This window comes from Podarcis gaigeae (genome assembly GCF_964106915.1).
Source record: "Podarcis gaigeae genome assembly, chromosome: 13".
Lineage (NCBI taxonomy): Eukaryota > Metazoa > Chordata > Lepidosauria > Squamata > Lacertidae > Podarcis > Podarcis gaigeae.
The window spans coordinates 31,168,433-31,191,828 of NC_139689.1; the positions used below are offsets into that span (position 1 = coordinate 31,168,433).

General features: G+C 47.3%; 1 protein-coding gene across 1 annotated transcript; it reads left to right on the forward strand.

Moving 5' to 3' along the window:
* The first annotated feature begins 506 nt into the window (after positions 1-506).
* On the forward strand, positions 507-16,920 carry P3H4 (prolyl 3-hydroxylase family member 4 (inactive)). The gene is made up of 8 exons (XM_083708768.1): positions 507-1,595; positions 7,983-8,132; positions 9,557-9,728; positions 10,627-10,755; positions 12,399-12,544; positions 13,674-13,757; positions 15,379-15,523; positions 16,050-16,920. The coding sequence occupies exons 1-8, from the start codon at positions 744-746 to the stop codon at positions 16,067-16,069; spliced, it is 1,698 nt and encodes a 565-aa protein (XP_083564894.1). The 5' UTR covers positions 507-743; the 3' UTR covers positions 16,070-16,920.
* Positions 16,921-23,396: the final 6,476 nt, after the last annotated feature.

Here is a 23,396-nt window from a genome sequence, read left to right on the forward strand (position 1 = left end):
TTATTATACCACCCACACATCATTCTGCTTTTATTAGTTGCTTGCTGTGTCTGTGGTGCAGAAGAGCACTAGGTCCAGTTTACTGGTGCAGCCTGGATTTGCGATTGAATCCTACCTGCAAAACAGCCACAGTTTGGAAGTGCCTGGCTTGCCTATGGGGTGCAGTGGGGGCTGGTCAATTGTGCAAAAAGGGGCACTGCCCCACCAATCGCAGGGCACATCCACACCATATATTTAAAGTGCATTCAGTGTGCCCGACTTCCCCAAAGAACCCTGGGAACTGCACTTTTCCCCTCACAGAGCTGCTACCATTTTGTTTAAATATATGTTGCCCATCTGACTGGGTTTTCCCCAGCCACTCTGGGCAGCTTCCAGTAAAACATAAAAACACAATAAAATATCAAACATTAAAAACTTCCCTATACAGGGCTTCCTACAGGCCTCCTCAAAGTCATATAGTTCTTTATCTGTTTGTAGGCCTCTTCCTTTAGACTTTGAGTTGACAACATTGCTGTTGACCTGCTTTTCCCTGACTGTTTTTAGCTTGCTTGTTGTGTTAGGCTGTGATGTAACTTTGCATTGCATTTCTTTTTTGTCATTCATACACATTGTTCTGAATGGATTGGGGTACAAATATGATCTATGGAATCCGTCATGAATGATGCCAGCAGCAAGATAGGTCTTGGAGAAGAGAACCTTGGGTCTCTCCCACAAGAAGCAACGTCAACTCGCTAGCTTCTGGGATGCCTCAGTTCAGGGCGCGGGATCATATAGTGTTGATCGGACTCACTTTTTCCAGAACTCCAGCCCTACTCATGGAGGAAGAAACTGGTGGGCGGAGCCCCCAACTTATCCCGGGCCGCGCTAAGACCCTGCGGAATCCGCCTGGGCTGTCCCGCGCCGCCTTCCTTCCTTCCCCCTGCTTCCCGGAGACTCCCGATGGGCCTCCAAGCGGCTGGGCAGCAGCTCTCGAGCACCGAGCCGCCGGCTGCGCGGGCGGCATGGAGCGGCGAAGCCGGGGGCTCCTGCTGGCTTTCGTGCTCCTGGCCACGGCGGCGCCTGAAGGCGGCGCGCAGTATGAGAAGTACAGCTTCCGCGGCTTCCCCGAAGCCGAGCTGATGCCTCTGCAGAGCGCCTACGCTTACGCGCTGGAGCAGTACGAGGCCGAGAACTGGCGGGAGAGCGTTCGCTACCTGGAGGCGAGCCTGCGCCTCCATCGCCTGCTCCGGGACAGCGAGGCGCACTGCCACAAGGAGTGCGCCGCCAGCGAGAAGTTTGGAGAGGGTGCCGTTTTTGGAGAGCCTGCAGAGGGCGTCCAGGGCACCCCGGCGCATGGAGAAGACGAGAAAGGCGCTGCTGCTGCGCTCGGCGAGGGCGCACGGCCCGGCGCGGAGTTTGGAGAGCCGGCCGGGAGCGCGGCGGATGAGTGGCGCCGGGAGATGGAGCTTTTCGGGCTCGTCCTGCAGCGCGCCTCGTGCCTGCGGAGGTGCAAGCGCAGCCTGCCCGCCTTCCAGCTCAGCTACCCCCCCGCAGACACGCTGCGCGACTTCCAGCGCCGCACCCCTTACCAGTACCTGCACTACGCGCTCTTCAAGGTGAGCCAATGGGGAGCGCGCGCAGGGGGACGTCTCGAGGCTTCCTTGGAAACCATGTCAATTAATTGCGTTTCAATCAAAATATTAGTTAATTGAAATCACTTCTAAACAGAACAACATCTAAGCGACATACAAAAATAATATTCAAAGCATATGGTAGACAGTCTGGGTAGCTCAGTTGGTTTGGGCACAGGGCTGATAAAGCCATGGTTTCAGGTTCGATCCTCCCGTATGGGACAGCTGTATATTCCTGCATTGCAGAGGGTTGGACTCACTAGATGATCCCCAAGATCCCTTCCAGGCCTACAATTCTATGCTCTAAATATTGTAAGCCATGGGTAGGCAAACTAAGGCCCGGGGGACAGATCCGGCCCAATCGCCTTCTAAATCCGGCCCATGGACTGTCCAGGAATCAGCGTGTTTTTACATGAGTAGAATGTGTCCTTTTATTTAAGATGCATCTCTGGGTTATTTGTAGGGCATAGGAATTTATCCCCCCCCCCAAAAAAAATATAGTCTGGCCCCCCCAAAAGATTTGAGGGACAATGGACCGGCACCCTGCTGAACAAATTTGCTGACCCCTGTTGTAAGCATTGTAAGAAGTATTGATGGTCCCCAGAGGTGGTTGACTGTCTGATGTGTTTTAGTAAAAGCAGAGGCAGCACATCTGTTTTCAGTGGGCAGATCTTACCCCTGAAATATAGGAAATAAGAACTGATTGGAATAGTCCTGAGATGAAACAATGCACCTTTCTTTCCCTGTTGGCTACAGAGAGTTCCCAACCATCCGATATTCGGCAGAAAAAGTTTCTAGACAAAGGGAGTTCTTTCCAGATGTGGGTTTTCACATCTCTTCCTCTGGAGACAATGCATTTCATTAAAAGATGCCACCACAGAGGATCAAAGGGCCTTCTCAGTACTCTTGTGTTCCCACAACCCCTTCAATATTTCTAAGAGCAAAATAAGCTCCTGTTCGGCCTCCAGGTTTGCACCGGAGCCTCTTTCTCAGCTAATGTTTCCATAGCTTCTTCGGATCTGGGGTTCAGAGTGACCAGTAGAAAACATCCAAGGCGTGTTACTTCTGCTGGCCCCTTCAATGCACATCAGGGGACCTTATCTATGGGTTGCTTCTCATATTATGGCCTTCCTTCACACGCTCCAACCAACTGAGCTATCCAGCTTTCAGGGAAGGTACTTTCTGCTCTGCAAAGATACTAAATCCTGCATGTGGAAAGGTTACTGTGTCAAGGAACTATAGCCAGTTACTGTCTACTGAATGAAAAACTCACTTGTGTGATTTGTTTCATGTAGATTCCCCTCCCAGAGCACCACACTTCATGGTCTCCGCAGGCTATGATTCCTCAACACGTGTGCACACACTGCCTAATGAATGATCATTATGTGTTACAATGTAACAGTACAGGCTCACAGAACAGTGGTACCTTGGTTCCCGAACGGCTTAGTGGTTGAACAAATCGGCTCCTGGACGCTGCAAACCCAGAAGTAGGTGTTCTGGTTTATGAAACTTTTTGGAAGCCAAACCTCCAACGCGGCTTCTGCTTGAGTGCAGGAAGCTCCTGCAGCCAATCGGAAGCCGCGCCTTGGTTTTCGAACTGTTTCAGGAGTCGAACAGACTCCTGGAACAGATTAAGTTTGAGAACCAAGGTACCGCTGTACAGTATTTCTAATATGGAAGTTCCAGATGTGTGCTGTTTCCCTCTGAAGACATTCCTTTGCTTGGGGCCCTTTGAGCAAGTCAAGAGCGGGAGACAGACCTGCCTCAAGCAAGCCCCCCACCCCCAACAAGCCCCACTGCTCTCAGCACTCCCGAGTGATCCTTCATTCAAGTTTCGTACGTATCCTGTTCAAAGCCCACGTCACTTGGTATTAGCGTGAAACAGTCACTTCCTCTGACAGCCTTCCATTTGGGAGGCTTCGCAACAGCCTCTGACGTGACAATCTGCAGATGAGGAGTTTGTGCCCATTCGTACGTGCTTTCTGTGCTGGGATTTTTGTGAACTGTTGAACAGTGTGCTGTGTGCATCTTATTCCCCATCCCTGCCTTTCCAAACCCGAAAGGTGCTACATTGCCAGTGAGGAACCGTTCACTTCCTCCTTTTCTTTGCCTCTTTTTCCTTCTCCCCGCACTCCCAGGACCCTTTCCCTTTTAAGTAGCTTAATCCAGACAGCCTGGCTCTTTAAATCTGGGCCTCCAGGAGGAGCAGTAGATGAGCAAAGCAGTGCCTTTTGCCAGCAGCTTCTGGTCTCTCCTCCCCTTCTCTTTCTCCCCCCACCCCGCAAATCTCCTTCACCAATGAGGTAGCCTCCCCTGGCTTTCCTGGACCAGAGGCATTTCAGATGCCACGTCCCACAGCTTTCAGACTCCTGGAAGAGGTGGACACAGTTGCGGAGAGATGATCAGATTCACTTCTGATCTTCCCTGGACTTCTTGTTCCTTGGCTGTCTCTTGGTGGAGTTTCCAGGCTGTTTAACCCTTTGTCTGTGTACCAAAGTGATGCTGGGAAAGCGGCTAGGCTTTTGGGAAGATGCCAGATTTTGGTGTACTTTTGGGCCTGGAGGTGTGCTCTGCAATGTACATCACATGATCTAGAGCAAGGGTCGGTAAACTTTTTCAGCAGGGGGCCGATACACTCTCCTTCAGACCTTGTGGGGGGGCCAGACTATATTTTTTATATAAAGTGGTATAGAAAATCATCATTATCATCATCACAATGCAAAAAAGGTGCCTAGGCATTTTGCTGTGGCGACCGCAACTTAGGTTTAATTATTTTTTAAATAATTTTTATTTGGTTTTACAAGTTCATTCACACAACTGAAATTCTTGCGGATATTAAAATTAGAACAAGATTCTTCCGAATCTTAGGACTTCCCCCCTCCATTCCGTGGGTTCTTTTAATACCTTTGTCAACTGCATATTATAAATTCATCCAAATTACATTCCCCCATAGTCTTTGTAACACTGAAAGCGTTATTTAAAGCCTGCCAAAGAGTTAAAGTGTTTACAGTGTTCTTTTAAATACAATCTATATTTGTCCCATTCTCTGTTGAAGTTTCGATCCTCCTGATTTCTGATTTTCCCTTTCAGTCTTGCCATCTCTTCATAGTCCATTAATTTCATCTGCCGGTCCACCTTCGTAGGCATCTCGTAATCTTTACAACTGTAGGCAAGCAGCACCCTTGCAGCTCTAGTAGTGTACATAAACAGTCTTTTCAATTCCTTCGAAAGAACCGAAGGAACGCAACCTCGGTTTAAGGTGCCATTTGGCCATTAGCTTATATATCTGAGTTTCTAGCACTGCTCTCGCCTTTTTGCTGCTGACCTTTGGGAAGGACTGTAGCTCAGGGATAGAGATTTGCATGCAGAAGGTCCTGGGTTCCGTTTCTGGCATCTCGAGGTGGGACCTCCTACATGCATAGCTAATGCTCTGCCTTTCACCCATGACCCTTCTGATTCAAATTAAGCCCCTTCTGCTGTCCACCCGCAAAGTGTATTCAGACGCCCCATGGAGAGAAAACGTTGAAAGAGGTCTGTTGGAAGGGCATGGTCCCATGGGTGGGCCCTTCTCCATTGTATTCCCGGCCTCATTGCCAGTACAGTCATACCTTGGAAGTCAAACAGAATCCGTTCCAGAAGTCCGTTCAACTTCCAGAACGTTCGGAAACCAAAGCGCTGCTTCTGATTGGCTGCAGGAAGCTCCCGCAGCCAATCGGAAGCCCCGTAGGACATTCGGCTTCCAAAATTAGTTTGTGAACTGTAACAGTCACTTCTGGGTTTGCAGCGTTCAGGAGCCAAAACATTCGAGAACTAAGCTGTTTGAAAACCAAGGTACGGCTGTACAGTGGTACCTCGGGTTAAGTACTTAATTCGTTCCGGAGGTCCATTCTTAACCTGAAACTGTTCTTAACCTGAAACACCACTTTAGCCTATGGGGCCTCCTGCTGCCGCCGTGCCGCCAGAGCACGATTTCTGTTCTCATCCTGAAGCAAAGTTCTTAACCTGAAGCACTATTTCTGGGTTAGTGGAGTCTGTAACCTGAAGCGTATGTAACCCGAGGTACCACTGTATTGTCAAGAAGTCCATGCAGGTGCAAATGGGACTTTTTAAAACCAGGTCGTATATGGCCTTTGTAAAGTCAGGTTTACTACTATTGGAAAGAACTTAGGTTTTTAATACTTTACTTTTTTAAAAAAAATAGCCAGTTTCCAGACCTCATTAGAACTTCCTCTAAAAAAAAAAAAAAAATTACCAACAAAAAACTTGCACCGGAAAATTTGCAGAGATACATTTAAAAAAAATATGCGAAGGCAGAATTGGCTAAAGAGAGGGCTGTTTTAGACAGGTGAGGGCAAAAGAAAAGAAAAAGGTTTTGAAAATCTGCATGTCTCTTCCTGGTGCCACCAAATGGCCTGGAGGAGAATTCAAGAAAACCAGCAGAGATAGTAGGTTGTCCCTGTGCTTTTCTGCACCCTGAATACAGTAGCTCCTTTCTTCCGTCTGGAACAGATGAGATGCTCAGAGTGGTGAGCCTTCCTTCCCACGTCACCATCCTGGCATTTGACACCATGATGAGAACAGCAGGCATGAATGGGAGTTAGTGGAACTTTTCAGATGAGAGAGAGAGAGAGAGAGAGAGAGAGAGAGAGAGAGAGAGAGAATGCAACTGTTGGTGGCAAATGTGTTTTTTAACTTCAAGTGTTGGCACTGGATGGCAGCCTGGCAGTTCTGTGCTGCTGACTCAGGGGCTTTTAGTTTAATGGGTATGGAAGTCTGCTTTTTAAAACTCCCAGATTGTAGGGATTGCTTTCCTCTGAGCACATAGGTATGCAAGCCATTATCTCTTTTTCTGCAACTTATTTTTTTATGTTGTGTCTCAGGTTTCACCGTCCTTTTATTCGCCTGCATGATCTCAGAGGGGACACTCGTTCCAGATAATGGCTCTGCTATGTGATCACACTCCATTAGTATTTCATGAAGAGCATAACATTCTTTCTTTCTTTTTTTCCTCTTCCCCTGCCCAAGAAGAAAAGAGCCCATTTCTAGGCTGTAAGATGCAAACCAAGCCATTGCTTGGTGCAGGTGTACCTCATCTCCCAAACACCTTGGGAGTCGAATGTTCTGGCTCCCGAATGCCGCAAACCCGGAAGTGAGTGTTCCGGTTTTTGGACGTTCTTTTGGAAGCCAAACGTCTGGCGGGACTTCCGTGGCTTCCTGTTGGCTGCGCAGCCAATCAGAAGCTGCACTTTGGTTTCTGAACGTTTTCAGAAGTCAAATGGACTTCCAGAGCAGATTCTGTTCGATTCTATTTGCTTCTAGACCAACAACAGCCCGACCTCCCCTTCAGAAAGGAATGGAGATTAGTTGTGTTCTGAAGCTAGCAACAATATTTTGTATGGAAAAAATAGAAACGGGACCAATTGTTTCAAAAACATTTAGGTAAATTTCAGAAAATTAAGGATCTGGGGCAATGCAATCCCAAAAATGCACACATAATCCCTTACAGTCTGCATTTGTTTCAAAGAAGGTGCAAACTGCGTAATATTTAGTGAAAATTTTCAAAACTTTGTTCCAGTCCCTAGTCTTAAGAACCGCAATTGTCTTTGCATAGGTCATGCCAGCAGGGGCTGATGGGAGTTGGAGTCCAATAACATCTGGGGGTCCTTAAACCATATGTCTTCTCGCTGAATGACGACCTGATCTAATCCTGATTGCAACAGCAGCATTTTATTTTTTAAGATAATCTTTATTGATTTTATGATTACATATTATACATATGCACCTTACTTTACATTTACTCCTAAGAGTTGACTTCCCTCCTTCCTTCTTCTGGCTTTTTTATGTCGTCTCTTAAGTTTTTCGCATTGTCTTTATCAATTTTGTGTATTGTTGTTCTTCTTCTTTCAACTTTATCCGTACAGTGTCTATATACAAACAAATCTTTCTGTATATACACGTCTTGTTGTTTGTCTATATTCATTTACAGATACAATTAGTTACCTTGATTGTATTTTACATTTTAATTCATATTGTCATTTAACATCCAATGAAGTTTCTTTTAATTTCCCATTATGAGATTTATTTCCATTCGACTAATTTCACTATTTCACCTTATCCTATGTATAACATAAATTTTTCCCATTCTTTTTGGAATGTTTCATCGCCCTGTTGTCGAATTGGAAGCAACAACAATTGCCAACGGTAGAAGAGTGGCAGTACAAGGTCATGGAATATGCAGAAATAGCCAAATTAAACAGCAGCATTGCCATATATGGTAAAATAAAGTTGGAAGTGGACCCACCACAGGTTAGGGCCCTGGGTCTGGAAAGCATGAAACCCTCTGCTTGAACTACTTTCCCTTGTTTTCCCTAGGCAAATAAGATTGAAAAAGCCGTGTCGGCCGCGCATACTTTCCTGCAGAAGAACCCCAAGCACGAGATGACCCAAAAGTACATGAACTATTACAAAACTATGGTTGATGTGGACGAGTACCTCATAGACTTGGAAGCACAGCCCTATGAGGTGAATGGAGCAAGGGAGGTTTTCGGGGGTGGCTGGGGAAAGGGGGAGCTTATTTCCTGGAGCGGGACCACAGTCGGAAGCCTTATAGGAGAGCTCCAAAAGTCTCCTGGACTCCAGCTCCCATCATCCCTGGCCATTGGGCACGCTGGCTGGGGCTGATGGGAATTGGAGTCCCAACAACATCCAGAAGGCCTCTGGTTCCCTATCCCTGCCTTCAAGGGCTTGGGTGTACACAGGGGCAAAGAATCAAGTGTTTTTGTGGCAGGCGAAAGGTGTCCATTGTTGTGGAGGGTGGGCCTGCTGGTTTCTGCAAGTCTCTGTGGGCCAAAAAGAAGGCTGAACCAATCTGTAGTGCTTACCTGGCTGGAAAATGAACAAAATAGGGAGCTGGATAGAGTTGGATGTGTAGAGAACTAAGAGAATGTTTTCCCTCCGCCCACAAGTGGCAGAAGTACAGGAAGGCAATTTTATATTGGAGAATGACGGTTCATTCAATAAATGGATTCCTCTCCCAGCTTAATATGATAGTGGACTTGGGTGCATTTATTCAGTTTGGTCAAAAACTGTGTTGCATACAAAGTCAAGTTCTTATCTATGTATCTGTCCTTACATTGGCTAGAATCTGTCTTTTTCGAAAACTCTGAAAAGTAACCACAGACCAAGTAAGCTCGCGTTAATAAGGGGAATTTGGGGAACGCACTACATAAGGTGCTTAAATGTCATGTTACTTTTTGAGGAACCCAGAAAACTAACTCTGAGAAGTTAGAATCCATTAAACATCCGGGATCTAGAAGGCACCATGAACCCTCTCTGCATGTTATTTCCTCCATTTTGGAGGCAAAAATGTTTAAAGGAGGCTCAGGGTTGCCAACCCCCCAACTACCAAGAGAGCCTCCTCTGTCGATCTTAACACCTGAGAGGCTTTGTGAGGAAGAAGGTATTCAGATATTTGGGGTCTACGCCATTTAGGGCTCTAAAATACTACTGGGAGCACATTGAATGGGCCCAGAAACAAACGGACTACCAACTCAGCATTTTTAAAACAGGCTACATTATTGGGCCGTTGTTGGTTTTAGTTTTGTTACGGAATTTCAGTAATTGGGGGCTGGCTGGCTGTTTTCTTGTTTGCCACTGGTTTATCTATTTGCTGTGTTCTGTATGCTGCTGATCCCTTCAAAACGCCTCACAGAAAATGCTTTGTGAAGGAATAAATAATAAAAATATATATGTATGTTTTTATCTTGTGCAGGCCTTGGAAGGCCTTTGGACTTAAAAAATGACAGCCTAAAAATATTTTATATTAAGAAAAGAAAAAGAAGGCTCAATGGGGATTCACCCTTTTATGGCCATTCCTTGTTAAGTTCCAGGTCTGTGGGCTTCTTTGTTCAACCTGACCTGCCAGTCTCCCTCCTCCCTGTTTTCAGACTGTTTTTGTGCGAGCCGTGAAACTTTACAACGCTGGAGATTTCCGGAGCAGCATTGCCGACATGGAGCACGCCCTGTCTCAGTACTACAAGGCCTATGAGAACTGCTTGACTGGCTGTGAAGGCAGCTACGAACTCCGTGAATTTAAGGATTTCTACCCCGCCATTGCAGGTGAGGGCACTGGGGAAGGGGCAGCCATTAAAGGTAAGGGCAGTGACGGCTGCCATCACAACAAAGGAAGGCCACTGAGGGAAGGTCAGCCATTATTCAGGTAGGCATTGCAGTCTGTCCTTGTTCTATTCCGAGCTCTCATTAGCCTGGTGGCTGTTTCTGGTGGCATCCAGTGTGGTGCTGTGGTCTAAACCACTGAGCCTCTTGAGCTTGCTGATTGGAAGGTCGGCGGTTCGTATCCCCGTGATGGGATGAGCTCCCATTGCTCTGTCCCAGCTCCTGCCAACCTAGCCATTCGAAAGCACACCAGTGCAAGTAGATAAATAGGTATCGCTGTGGCGGGAAGGTAAACGGCGTTTCCGTGCGCTCTGGTTTCCGTCATGGTGTTCTGTTGCACCAGAAGCTGTTTAGTCATGCTGGCCACATGACCCGGAAAGCTCTGTGCACAAATGCCGGCTCCCTCGGCCTGAAAGCGAGATGAGTGCCGCAACCCCATAGTCACCTTTGGCTGGACTTAACCATCCAGGGGTCCTTTTACAGGCATCCACAAACTTATGTGTGATCATTCATTCTTGTCATGGTAAACTATGACTTGGTCCAAGGTCTCAACTTGGCTCAGTCCTTTGAGAGAGCTAAATGGGAGCCAAACCCAGACATATCCAAGGAAAGTAGAAACTGTGGGGTTAGGTATGGGGAAGTTAGCTTCCAGAAAAGTGGGGAGGCAGCTGCATACATTTGCCTGTTGAGCAAATTAAAAGTTAGCTGCAGAAGACAATTCCATAAATGGTTACAAAGGGTGATAAAATCTCTGAAGCTTTCTAGCTACCTGGCAACCATCAGTTGATATAAATGTTTAACCTTGTGGATTCCTTCCTTCCTCTACCCACCCACCCTCCAGATCACTTTGTTGATGTCCTGCAGTGCAAAGTAGACTGCGAAACCGACTTGATCCCAAATGTAGGCGGCTACTTTGTGGAGAAGTTTGTGGCCACGATGTATCACTACCTTCAGTTTGCGTACTACAAGTGTGAGTCCTCAGGGTGGGGAGGAATGTTGCTTCGGGGAGGGTTGGTTGGGTAACTAGCAGATTGTTGTGGAATTTGCTAGTTTAGGATCTGGCCAGCATTCCCTCTTCTCCTCGCCCCTATCCCAGGACAGAGGTTTCTTGTCCTGTGCCCCACACACTCCATTTCAATCTGCGGAACTGGCACTGTACCAAATGCTCATTCTGCACTGGTAAGTAATCAATCTTTTCAGTGTGGCAGCATCTACACTTTGGAACTCCCTGCCACTTGACACCTTCACTGTACCTTAGATGTTGACATGTGTGTTTCATTTTTTTTTTTTTACTGTTAATTAAGTTTATCTTTAAATGTATTTTTAAATATATATATATATATTTAAAACCTGGCTTTTATTTTTTTAAGTGATTTTTCCACCAAAACAAAAACAACAAGAAACAATCAAGAAAATATTTTCACCCACGTTAAATGCGTATATGAGAATTTCTTCTGCCGCATTAACTGGCTTTTTATTATTGTAATCTTTCCTGTAAGCTGCTTAGAGGCTTTACTGGAATCAAGCAGTATAATTTTTTTATTAAAAAAAAAAAAAATTAAAGGAAAAACGAAAAATCACCCAAGCTGCAGAATGCCACCAGCGTAACAGAAGATAAAAATAGTCCACCAGGTTTATCAGATTCCTAACATCTTAAGAGAATTAGAGTTTCCTATTTCTCCACTCATTGTGGCATCCCAATCTCTCTGATGTTTTTGCAATTCCCAGAGTGGTTTGACGGTCGATCCCTGTATCCATGAAACTCTGGGAAGTGTAGTTCTGCGATACAAATACAGTGGTACCTCAGGTTAAGTACTTAATTCGTTCCGGAGGTCCGTTCTTAACCTGAAACTGTTCTTAACCTGAAGCACCACTTTAGCTAATGGGGCCTCCTGCTGCTGCCGCACCACCAGAGCATGATTTCTGTTCTCATCCTGAAGCAAAGTTCTTAACCTGAAGCACTATTTCTGGGTTAACAGAGTCTGTAACCTGAAGCGTATGTAACCTGAGGTACCACTGTAGGTTCTCCTCTCAGCTCTCAGCACCATTAACAAACTCCAGTTCCCAGAATGCTTTGGCTGTTAAAGTGGTATAATAGTGCTTTAAACATATGTTGTAGATATATCCACAGTTGCATCTAGGTGACGTCATAGACTGAGACGTTGCCGGGGGCAGAGGTGGGATTAGAACACCCAGAGTAACCTATCGGTAGGGCCAGCTGGGGCTAAAATTACTTTGGGGGCTAGATCTGGCTCACAACATGCCAGCTGGCCTACCTAGAGGACATTTTTATCCCTGTCTTTCTCTTCTCCCTTACCCCTTTACCTCGCTCCCAAATGTTGTGTATGTTACATTATGACTTATTTATAAACTGTGTTTTGGGCCAAAGCCCCCCAAAGACGTGACCAGCACATTTCTGCAAAAAACCACAAACCAATCGAAACAATATAAAATAGCAAAATCACCAAATGCTGCCCACCAGTCATCTTTGATATGAAGGTGGGAGCTGCGTTCATGCTCTCGCCAACAGACAATGGGTGAATGAAGTGCTTCTCCCACTAATTTGGTCTCTCTCTCTCTCTCTCTCTCTCTCTCTCTCTTGTCTCTGCACAGTGAATGATATAAAGAATGCCGTGCAGAGTGTGGCCAGCTATATGCTCTTTGACCCTGGGGATGAGGTCATGCAGCAGAATCTGGTCTATTACCGCTTCTATCGGGAGCGCTGGCACCTGGAGGAAGGCGACTTCAACCCACGGCCGGTAAGGGCGTGACTAGGGGGCTGGCTTAAGGAGTAGCCTATTGCAGCAAAACCAAATGTACCGTATTTTTCGCTCTATAAGACGCACCAGACCACAAGACGCACCTAGTTTTTGGAGGAGGAAAACAAGAAAAAAAATATATTCTGAATCTCAGAAGCCAGAACAGCAAGAGGGACCTGGCTTCTGGGATAGCCTCTTGCTGTCCTGGCTTATGGCATAGCCATACGCAGCAGGATGAAGGCTTCCCCTGCCTAGAAGGGGCTGCGTGCAGCTAAGGCAGAAGGCTCCCCCAAGAGCCACACTCCCTTTAAAGAGCCACGTGGAGCGTGTGTGTGGCTCTTGGGGGCTTTTCCCCAAGAAGGGACTGACGGACTGCCCTTCTCCCTCTTCGGGGGAAAGCCCCTAAGAGCTGCACACACACTCCATGCAGCTCTTTAAAGGGAGCGCTGAGCAGAGTTTCCCGCCTGCATTCGCTCCATAAGACGCACACACATTTCCCCTTACTTTTTAGGAGGGGGAAAGTGCGTCTTATGGAGCGAAAAATACAGTACATTAAGTTTCCGACATCCCAGAGAACGCTGTCCCTTGGCGTTAAAAATACAGAGTGGCAACCCAGCCAGATGGGCGGGGTATAAATAATAAAATTATGATTCCATATTAAATTAGAAATTGTGCAACCTATTGTGCAGAGCAACTCATTGTGCATTCTTACGCACATTCTGCCTTCCCCCCCTGCTTCCTCTTGTCACAAGGAGGGCCAAAGATCAGCCCCATGACCACTGGAAACCTCGGAAGCACCTTTGGAGATTTCAGCAGCTGTTGGCTCCAGACTTTCAAGTCATTCGGTCTTGAAGCTTCCTTCCTTTTAAAATGAAAGCTGAGATCCGGGCTTCTGTGCTCAGATGTGCAGTGCCCAGAGCTGAATTAACAGAGCGGCTGGGAAAGTGTTTTCATACTTAGAATTGCAGAGTTGGAAGGGAACCCCTTCCAGCACAAGAATCTTTTTCCCAGAGTCAGACTCGAACCCACAGCCCTGAGTCTCGTGCTCTGCCTATGGAGCTTATCTCCTTGGTGGGCCTCCCTTCCTACCCTACTGTCCTCCAACGACTGACTTCTGTCTCATTCACAGGAGGCTTTGCGCTACCACAACCAGACATCTGCTCAGAAGAAGCTCTTGGAGTTTGCCAGGCAGTATCTCCAGCCAGACGATGAGGTGAGAGGCCACGAGGCCAGAGGCAGGATGACATGGCAGCTGCCAGAATGGTTCATGAGAGAGGCCAAAGCTCATATCCTGGCTTCCTGGGTAGCTTGGGGCCAGAAACACAGACACACACACACACACACACACACACACACACGGTCTCTGTCTAATGCGAACCCAGGGATGGGTAACCTCAGGGCCTCCCCATTTTACCCACCAGGCTATTTTGACCAAGCCATGCCTACCTGTCAGAGGTGAGAGGCAGGTAAAGGCTGGGTCAAAAAGGAGCTGCAGGAACCGCCGATCAACTGACCTAAACTACACCACAGGAAGAGCAGTGGGGATAGGAAGGTGATAGGCCAGGCATTCCCGAGCTACGGTTCGCAGACCACTAGGGGTCCATGAGCTTCATTCAGGTGGTCTATCAAAAAATAAAATTAAATATGGTTTGAAATCATGCAGAATCTAGCCCAGCACGATAAAACGTGAAATAGAAGCAGGCATTCAGTTACCTTATTCCTAAACGGGAGAAGGCATAGCAAAAACAAGTCCTGCAGCACCAGCAAAGTGTGCAGATTTACTGTGGCAATAGTCCCATCAGATCTACCAAGGTGTTGTATATTATTTACACGTGGGAATATACATATAAAACAGAATGTCATAGTCTGAAGTACCATTCAGGAAGATAGCCATGCCTTTTCTAAGTTATTCCCTTTCTCCTCCTTCTCTTCTTCTCTCTCACACACAAATTCTCCATGTTTTTTCTAATTGGGGTTTTCCAAAGGCGGCTGATATCTCTCTTGAGGCTTGATGGTGCTGTTTTGGCCACCTGAGTATCAGCACTTGGAGAATGAGTTCACTATTACCATAAAGGATACAGACGCAGTCATGATTTCACTGCCCGGGCATCCAGAAAAGCCGACTCCTTTGAGTTCCTTTGTGTCTTGCTCATCTCACAAACATCTGTAAACGATCTTAGGTGATTTATGGAGTTCTTACTTTACATACAGGAAATGCTAGGAACATCGTTTTGTTTTCTAATTGATTATAGCTTGGTACGATGCTACCTTTCTTTCCAAAAAAAAGAAAGAAAAAGGTTGGCAACCTTGATTCATTGATAATGTTTTGCTATAAAAATATCACACCGCTCGTCTATACAGTGGTACCTCGGAAGTCGAATGGAATCCGCTCCCAAAGTCCATTCGACTTCCAAAACGTTTGGAAACAAACGTACGGCTTCTGATTGGCTGCAGGAAGCTCTTGCAGCCAATCGGAAGCCCCGTCAGACGTTCGGGTTCCAAAGAACGTTCGCAAACCGGAACATTCACTTCCGGGTTTTCGGCGTTCAGGAGCCAAAACGTTCAACTCGCAAGGCGTTTGGGATCCAAGGTACAACTGTACTAGGAGGAGTCAGCTCGGTTCCAATTGACCTCTAGCTTGCCACAGCTTCTGAGATTACATCAGGCATTATCCGTGTGATTTGAAGACTTTTTGACAGTCATATGGACTGGAAACTTGGTAATCTTTTGATACGGGAGTCTATGCCCAGTTTCCTCATTCTGTGGAAGCAGCACACACTCTGCCCTCTCAAGCTGTTATGCTTTGTGTGACATCTTCTCCTTTCCTCCCTCAGGCTGAGGTGAGCGATGGTGAAGAGAGAGCGAAGGATCCGGCTCTGCCATCGGATGCCGAGTTCGAGGGCATGGGTGACTACGAAGAAGGGTTTTTGTCCCAGTGGTGGCAGGAGCCAAAATCGAAAGGCGACAAGGCCGACCAAGGTTATTAATAGCAACGTTGAAAGGCCGGAGCTTTCTCCCTACTGTGTGGCTTGGTCCTGTGTCCACACTCCTACCCTCCCTCCTGGATTCCTTCACACCCTTTCCTGTTTGGCATTGCGCCCCCCCTCCTCTCTGTGTCTCCAATGTGCCGCCTCTGCTCCCATCCATGTGTGTCTGTCCAGCTGTTCGCCTGCCGACAACGCTAAGCTTGGCTCTAGAGCTCAGGCAGCTCCCAGAAGGCATTGCAAAGAGCGTTAGAAGGATAGGAAAGGAGAGAGCTGTTGTGGCTCCCCAGTGGGTTGGCGCCGATTCTCCTGCATGCCCTGCCCCTTCCTCTTGCGTCCAAGTTCCGGAGCTGGCGGGTGGACTCTTGTGCATGCTGCATGGATCCTGGAGGGGGCAGCAGTGAGCACGCGCATCGTGGCATGACTTCGCTGGAGAGTGCAAGCAGCATTTTGGCAAGTATTCCTGCACCTGCGAAGGCCGAGGACGGACTCCTTTAACGCACTGTGTTCTTTGTTCACAGAGACAGAGGGGCTCGAATGAGCGGTGTGGTCCCTGCATTCCTCTGTAGGTGAGGGGTGCGTGTTCTGATTCCTTGCGCCCACCAGGGTTGAAGTGGGCTGTCTGGAACCGGCAGATGCGCCCCTGATGGTGTTCCAACAAGATCCCTGCCTTGGGAACCTCACCCTCCTGGCCCTTGTTTAAGATTCTTCCAAGGCTGGGGGTCTTCTACCTCCCAGTACCTCCTGCATAGAAATTTCCAGTCCACCCCAAAAGCAATTGGCTGAGCATGGGGTGCCTCTGAGCCAATCCAAGGTGCTGTGTTTTTCCCCCATGGTACTTCGCTTTAGGAGAGCCCTGCTTCGTAACAAACCTCCATGCAAAAGTGGGAGAGGTGAGCAGCACAGCGTCTGCTTCTGATTTCACCCTGGGCTCTGCCAGTGTGGCCTCAGATATGCTGGGAGCCAGTGACTTTGGCTATTCAGGCAAACACACACAGAGACACACACACAGTAGTGATCTATCCAGCTGGGTATTTTTAGTGCCACTGATTTCCCAACAGGACCAAATTTAAGCCATTGACCCTTTCCTCACAGAACATTGGCTCTCTTAAGAACCAGGCTCCCAGCATGCATTGCTCTGTTTTTGCCTGGTACTGACTGTTCAGATGGTGTGCTAGACCTCAGCAGGCACTGGCTCCCTTCTGACATGGTTCTAAAACAGAGCGATAGGTACGTTCAAATTGGCTTGTCAAGTTGTGCCTTCTTAAACCTCACAGAGTTGCCTTTGTAATGTTGTTGTCAGTTAATTTAATTTGTTTTGTTTTTCCTTGCATTGTACAGATTTGTTATAATTTTAGCTGGATTTTAATAAAATACCTCCCAGTTCTTTTATGACTGTCTTCTGAGCGTGTTGGTTCTTTTTCTTTTTTTAAAGACCTATTATCCAAGATCTGCAACCCTTTACCGTCTCACGGCTTAGAGAAGAGCTTCCTCTGTAATTATTTTGTGTGGCAAGGCAGTGGAGGTTTGTTGTTGTTGTTGTTTAGGCATTTAGTTGTGTGTGACTCTTCGTGACCCCATGGACCAGAGCACACCAGGCACTCCTGTCTTCCATTTCCTCCCGCAGTTTGGTCAGACTCATGCTGGTAGCTTCGAGAACACTATCCAACCATCTCGTCCTCTGTCGCCCCCTTCTCCTTGTGCCCTCCATCTTTCCCAACGTCAGGGTCTTTTCCAGGGAGTCTTCTCTTCTCATGAGATGGCCAAAGTATTGGAGCCTCAGCTTCAGGATCTGTCCTTCCAGTGAGTACTCACTCCTTAAGAATGGAAAGGTTTGATCTTGCAGTCCATGGGACTCTCAAGAGTCTCCTCCAACACCATAATTCAAAAGCATCAATTTTTCGGCGGTCAGCCTTCTTTATGGCTGGAGGTTTAGGAGCAGAGTTCCTTCTCCTAGATGGGCTCCTTTCCCAGGTTGACGAGCCCCATCTTCCCCTCACCTCTATGGCACTTGCAGAACCCGCCTTCTTGACTGTTGGACCCACTTTTGGTCTAGTCCGCTCAATCCACCAGAGGTTGTCTTCACGTGCAGGTGAAGTCGCTAACTCACCAAAGCTTTGAGACCCATCAGCTACCCTCACCTGGTGGAGTCGGGACGGCTTGGAGGTTGGAGCTGCCATTTATATTTCCCCTAATGCCCCAGCTGCCGTCTCACTCCAGGGCATTGTGGGAAATTTGAATGGCAATTTTCAGAGCGCAGCATCCGCCCAGTGGTGGACTCTGCCAGGGCACTGGGCCACGCCTACCAACAACTGCTCGAAAAGGCCACATACTGAGCCCGGTATGTACATACACTTGTGAACCAGCCTTAAAAATTAGTGTTATTTTATTCTGTTACAGTGGTACCTTGAGTTAAGAACTTAATTCGTTCTGGAGGTCCATTCTTAACCTGAAGCTGTTCTTACCTGAAGCACCACTTTAGCTAATGGGGCCTCCCGCTGCCGCCGCATGATTTCTGTTCTCATCCTGAAGCAAAGTTCTTAACCCAAGGTACTATTTCTGGGTTAGCGGAGTCTGTAACCTGAAGCGTCTGTAACCTGAAGCGTCTGTAACCCGAGGTACCACTGTATTTGGTTGTGGGCTTTGGGTCAGGTCATGCACGCATTGTGTAACAAAGGGTTTGCCTGTTGTTTCAGTAGGAGGGTTCTAAGCATCAATGCTCAGTGCCACAAAACAAGTGCTATCAGATATGTTTTGGGTGTAATGGGCAAGGCAAAATAACAGGCTCAGCTTTCTCTTGGAGTGGGGCGGAGACGCCAACAGCCGGAGGAAGAAGAGTGGTTGTGCTTTTCAGAAATTAAAGAATTGTCAGGTTTCATTCAAAAATGGGAAAGGGATAGGACAGGTTTCTGTCTGCTCCTGAACCAGAAAGGTATAGCTATGACCCCATTCGCACCCCAGCTGCATCGCCATCAGCTGTTTTAATAGAGGATCTGCCATTGTCTCTGGTGAAACATAATATTTCAGGTTTCCACCAGGTGGCAGTTTTGAGCTTTGAGCAAACCAGCTCTGGAAGCATTCCTTGTGCGCACTGTTTTTAACAAAACATTTTATTATTGTGTTATTCCAGTATGTAATGGTGGAGAGATAAACGTTTCTCCACTAGGTATCCGGCAAGTTCGGAGCAAAATGCTTCCCCCACGATTTTTACTACAGACTTCTGTGTGAATAGGATGGAATTGCAAGGATTGAGAGAGAGGTTTGTGTGGTTCTTGTTACGAAATATTTGTGCCACCTCTTAAAAACACCCAGCTGTTAGATTAACAGGATCCAGTTTTGCATTTGTGGGTGACCTTCATCTTGAGCACAATAAGGAGTCTCAGACTGTTTGGTGTGAGCCAAGCATATTCTTTATTCAGTGGATAGAATGTTTAAACCAGGGAGTTCTGGGTTCAAATCCTTATTCATCATGAAATTCCCAGGTAGATCTCTTTCATTTTTTTAACATTTCAGCCTCAGTCATGCCTTTGATGTGGGATTACCTTACTGGGACATTTTGAGGGTGAATACAATGGCTTGATCCTTAAGGGAATTCACAGGAAAAAGGTTTCCCATCCTCTCCAGAGGGACCTCACAGAACAATGATGGGTGGGGTGAGCAGACTGAAACCTTTCCTCTCATGAACTTCATTAAGTTGGCTTTGGATCCAAGCCACAACCATATAGTTTTGTGAATAAAAGCTTGTATCAGTACTAGAAACCCATGCAAATGGGAAACTGAGAGCTGATTCATACCTGTGCTTAATGGTGCAATTTGCTTGTGTGAATGGAAGTTGCCCTCACAGCATTTCATTTCACCTTGCCTCCTCATGTATAAAGTGATGCCCCTCCCCAAAAAACCCTGCTTTTCCCTTGAGGCTGCTCACACATCCAGCTGTCAATAATGAAGCCTGCGACCACACTGTAGAAGAGGATCGACCAATATCTGCTCCTGACTTTTTGACTGTGTCCACATAAGGCGTTAATGCATACATAGGTTGCTGTTCCTTTGTGTGCCTTGGTCTGTTTTTTATGCCTCTGAAATCTGCCTCAGTGTTTCCCATCCACACTAGTGGGCGGTGCTTGATGGGATTTATTTGTGCTGTGTGGGCTATCCTTCAGGGTGGCGCTGTGGTCTAAACCACTGAGCCTCTTGGGCTTACTGATCAGAAGGTCGGCGGTTTGAATCCCCACGGCGGGGTCAGTACCCGTTGCTCTGTCCCTGCTCCTGCCAACCTAGCAGTTCGAAAGCACGCCAGTGCAAGTAGATAAATAGGTACCACCACGGCGGGAAGGTAAACAGAATTTCCGTGCACTCTGGTTTCCATCACAGTGTTCTTTTGCTCCAGAAGCGGTTTAGTCACGCTGGCTGCATGACCCAGAAAGCTGTCTGTGGACAAATGCCGGCTCATTTGGCCTGAAAGTGAGATGAGCGCCACAACCCATAGTTGCCTTTGACCGGACTTAACCGTCCAGGAGTCCTTTATGAGCCAGAAACCTGTTACACGTGTGTAGGTGTTTGTTTACCTGTGCACCTTTTTACATATATATTTTTAAATGAACTACAAGTGTTTGAATCTACCAGACATGCACAAAAGCTCAGTCAAAAATAATTTAAAAAGCTGGGCAATGATTTGAAGCCAAACACATGAAAGGTTGCTGCTTCCTTTCTCCTCCTCCTCCTTCCTCTTCTCCTTCTCCTTCTCTTATACCTGCAAGACCAAATGATAGATTTCGAACTAGCCATTTTGCCCAAGAGTTCTGTGCAGAGGAGTGGTTTTTAACATGAAAATACCATTGATGTGCTGTTGGCAGCAGCCAGTTTATAAAGGCAGGCTGCATCCTTTTGGCTGATGGGAACAAAATGTACACCTTGGAGGATAAGGGATGCAATAGATATCGCACCCAGCGAAATGTCGTTACAGTTGTAAGAACAAGCCCCAATGCCCACGCAATGCACTTCAGCACGTCCACAGTTGGGTCATGTGTGGTTTTATGTGGGATGGTTTTTTTTCTTACCGATTATCTGTGGATTGAGAAAACCCAAATTTGGCAGGGGGGGAGTGGATGCAACAACAACAAGAGACACAGTCGGCTTCAAATGCACATTCAACTTCACTGTGGGTGAGCCCTGTAACGCAAGGGTAAATTCTGTGTCTCCCCACCCCTGGCACATCTTGGATTGCTGCGCAAGGTATAAAATCTGCAGGGTGCTGCCCTCCCAGATTTCCACTGAGTAATGTTGAGTATTGTGAGCTCCTCCTTCCTCTTTCCCCCTTCCAGTTTCTTCTAGCAGAGGCCCCACCCAGCTCAACTCTTCCCTGAAGCCCTTTGGCACAAAAGCTGGGCTTATTCACCGCCAGTCACATGACAGCGGGGCTCCACCTGCAGCCAGTACCCACCTAGCAACTGTGCGCCACTCCCTGGCAACGGGTTTATGAGCATTCCACAGGCTCAGGTGCGCTGAGGATAACCATCCCAGGGTTCTCATTACGTCCTGCGACATCCCGGCCTCTCCCGAGGGCCAATGACTTCACCTAGCACCAGCCATGAAATCATTTTTTAGATGGTTTTCGGCTCCCACACCTCCCAGCATAGCTCCTCGCGTCCTCATAATGGGAGCTAGCAGTATATGGAAAAAGGTGGACAGGCAGCTGTGGTTGGCAGCCCAAGGAAGGAAGTGAAGTCAATGTTCATTGTTTCAGCACTTCAGCAAAGTGGTGCATCTTCAGCATGGGTAGGCAAACTAAGGCCCGGGGGCGAAATCTGGCCCAATCGCCTTCTAAATCCGGCCCACGGACTGTCCAGGAATCGGTGTTTTTACATGAGTAGAATGTGTCCTTTTTAAAAAAATGCATCTCTGGGTTATTTGTGGGGCATAGGAATTCGTTCATTTCCCCCCAAAATTATAGTCTGCCCCCCCACAATGTCTGAGGGACAGTGGACCGGTTCCCTGCTGAAAAAGTTTGCTGACCTCTCATCTTCAGGCTGCAAAGGCAATTGGGGATCCCATACCCTCCAACATTTCTCCAATGAAAATAGAGGCATTCTATTCCATAATACAACTACTACTACTAATAATATTTATATCCCGCCTATCTGAGTGGGTTGCCGCAGCCATTCTGGGCAGCATCCAACATATATAGAAACAGTGCTTTTTTCTAGGGGGACGCAGGGGGTATGCATACCCCTAAACATTTTGTGAATCTTTGTCCTTTTGTCCATTTACTGTATTTATTTTTCCCAATTTGAACAATGAAATGGTGATTTTCTTGAGTCAAAATGAGAGTACTGTACCCCTAAACATTTTTTAGGGGAAAAAGCACTGTATAGAAATATCATAAAACTTTTTTTAAAAAATAAACAAAACTTCCCCATACAGGGCTGCCTTCAGATGCCTTCTAAAAGTTGTAGAGTTACTTTTATCTCCTTGGCTCAGGGGGTGCATAACTCGATACCCTCCAATGTTTCTCCAGTGAAAATAGGAACATCCTAAGGAAAAGCAGGACATTCTGGGATCAAATCAGAAACTGGGACGGCTTCTGTAAGTATGGGACCGTCCCTGGAAAATAGGGACACTTGGGGTGGGTCTGGAACGCACAAGCCCTGCTGGGCAAGCCAAAGGCAGCATCCTGTTTTCACAGCAGCCAAACAGATGCCCGTGGGAGGCTCATAGGCAAGGTATGAGCGCACCAGCCCTCTCCAGTTGCAATTCCCAGAAACCACTATTGCCTTTGACAATGGGAGCCCGCAGTATCTGGAACATACCAAAGGCAACATGCCTTTAATTAGTAGGCTTGACACCTAGGGCTGTGTGCCTCCTAGCATGTGCAGAGTGCCAGCAAGAAAAGAGGAACTATATACGTGTGTGTGTGTTCCACAAGCCAAGTGCCTCTGAGCATGTGCAGAATATCTTTTCTTTGTGATGATGGAATGGCCCTTGCTGGATCCAACGTGGCTCTTCTGCATCGTGGGATTTAGCACCATCCCTCTTCTCCAGCCTACATGCCTCCAGTTGTGTCAACCGATGCCGTGCTGCCTTTGGGCGACCTGGGATGGGATGACACCCAGCGACACCAACACCAATGCAGCCCATCACTCCAGTGCGACACCTTAGCATACAGGTGCCCATGCTGCGACGGAAGCGACAGACACAGCTGACTTTTTCTTCTTCATCATCTTAACATTGCTCATCCGCCAGTTTTGGCAACAGGCCCAGAAGATTAAAAAAAATAAATCCGGTCAGACCAGACCAATTTCTGTCTGGGTGGCAACCTTCCTTGATTATCTCCCTTATTCTCCAAATCATTATTTCAGCAGATGCTGGGTTTTCCTTCCTGTGGAGATGAAAAGTTACAGCTGCCCAAATTCTCTGGCACCACTGTGAAAGGTAGAAGAGCCATTTCCCCCATTAAATCTGCTCACTCCTGTAGATGACTAACAGTGAATTCGTATGCCTGTCTACTCCGGAGGTACTGAATTCACTGCCACTTACTTCCAGACAATTGTTCATTGGCTTCAGTAGTGTAGCGTGGGTTGCTGGCGCCCGGGGTGGGCAAGCTGCTGATGCCACCGGACTACACACACACACAAAGCCAAGCTGGACTGCGCTGAGCTGCACTACGCCGTGTGCCCGCACAGGGGGAGGGGCCTGGCCAGCTGACATGACCCTTGGCAGGTGAATCCCCTCAGTGCCCATGGAGAAGAGTGCCATTCCATGCCGTAGTCATTCCGTTGCCTACCCACCTCCCTCCATCTGTGCCTGCTCATTGTGGGCCTGAGCTGCGCTGCTGGGTGGGGCAGGGATCCCCATGGAAGCCAGCGCTTGCT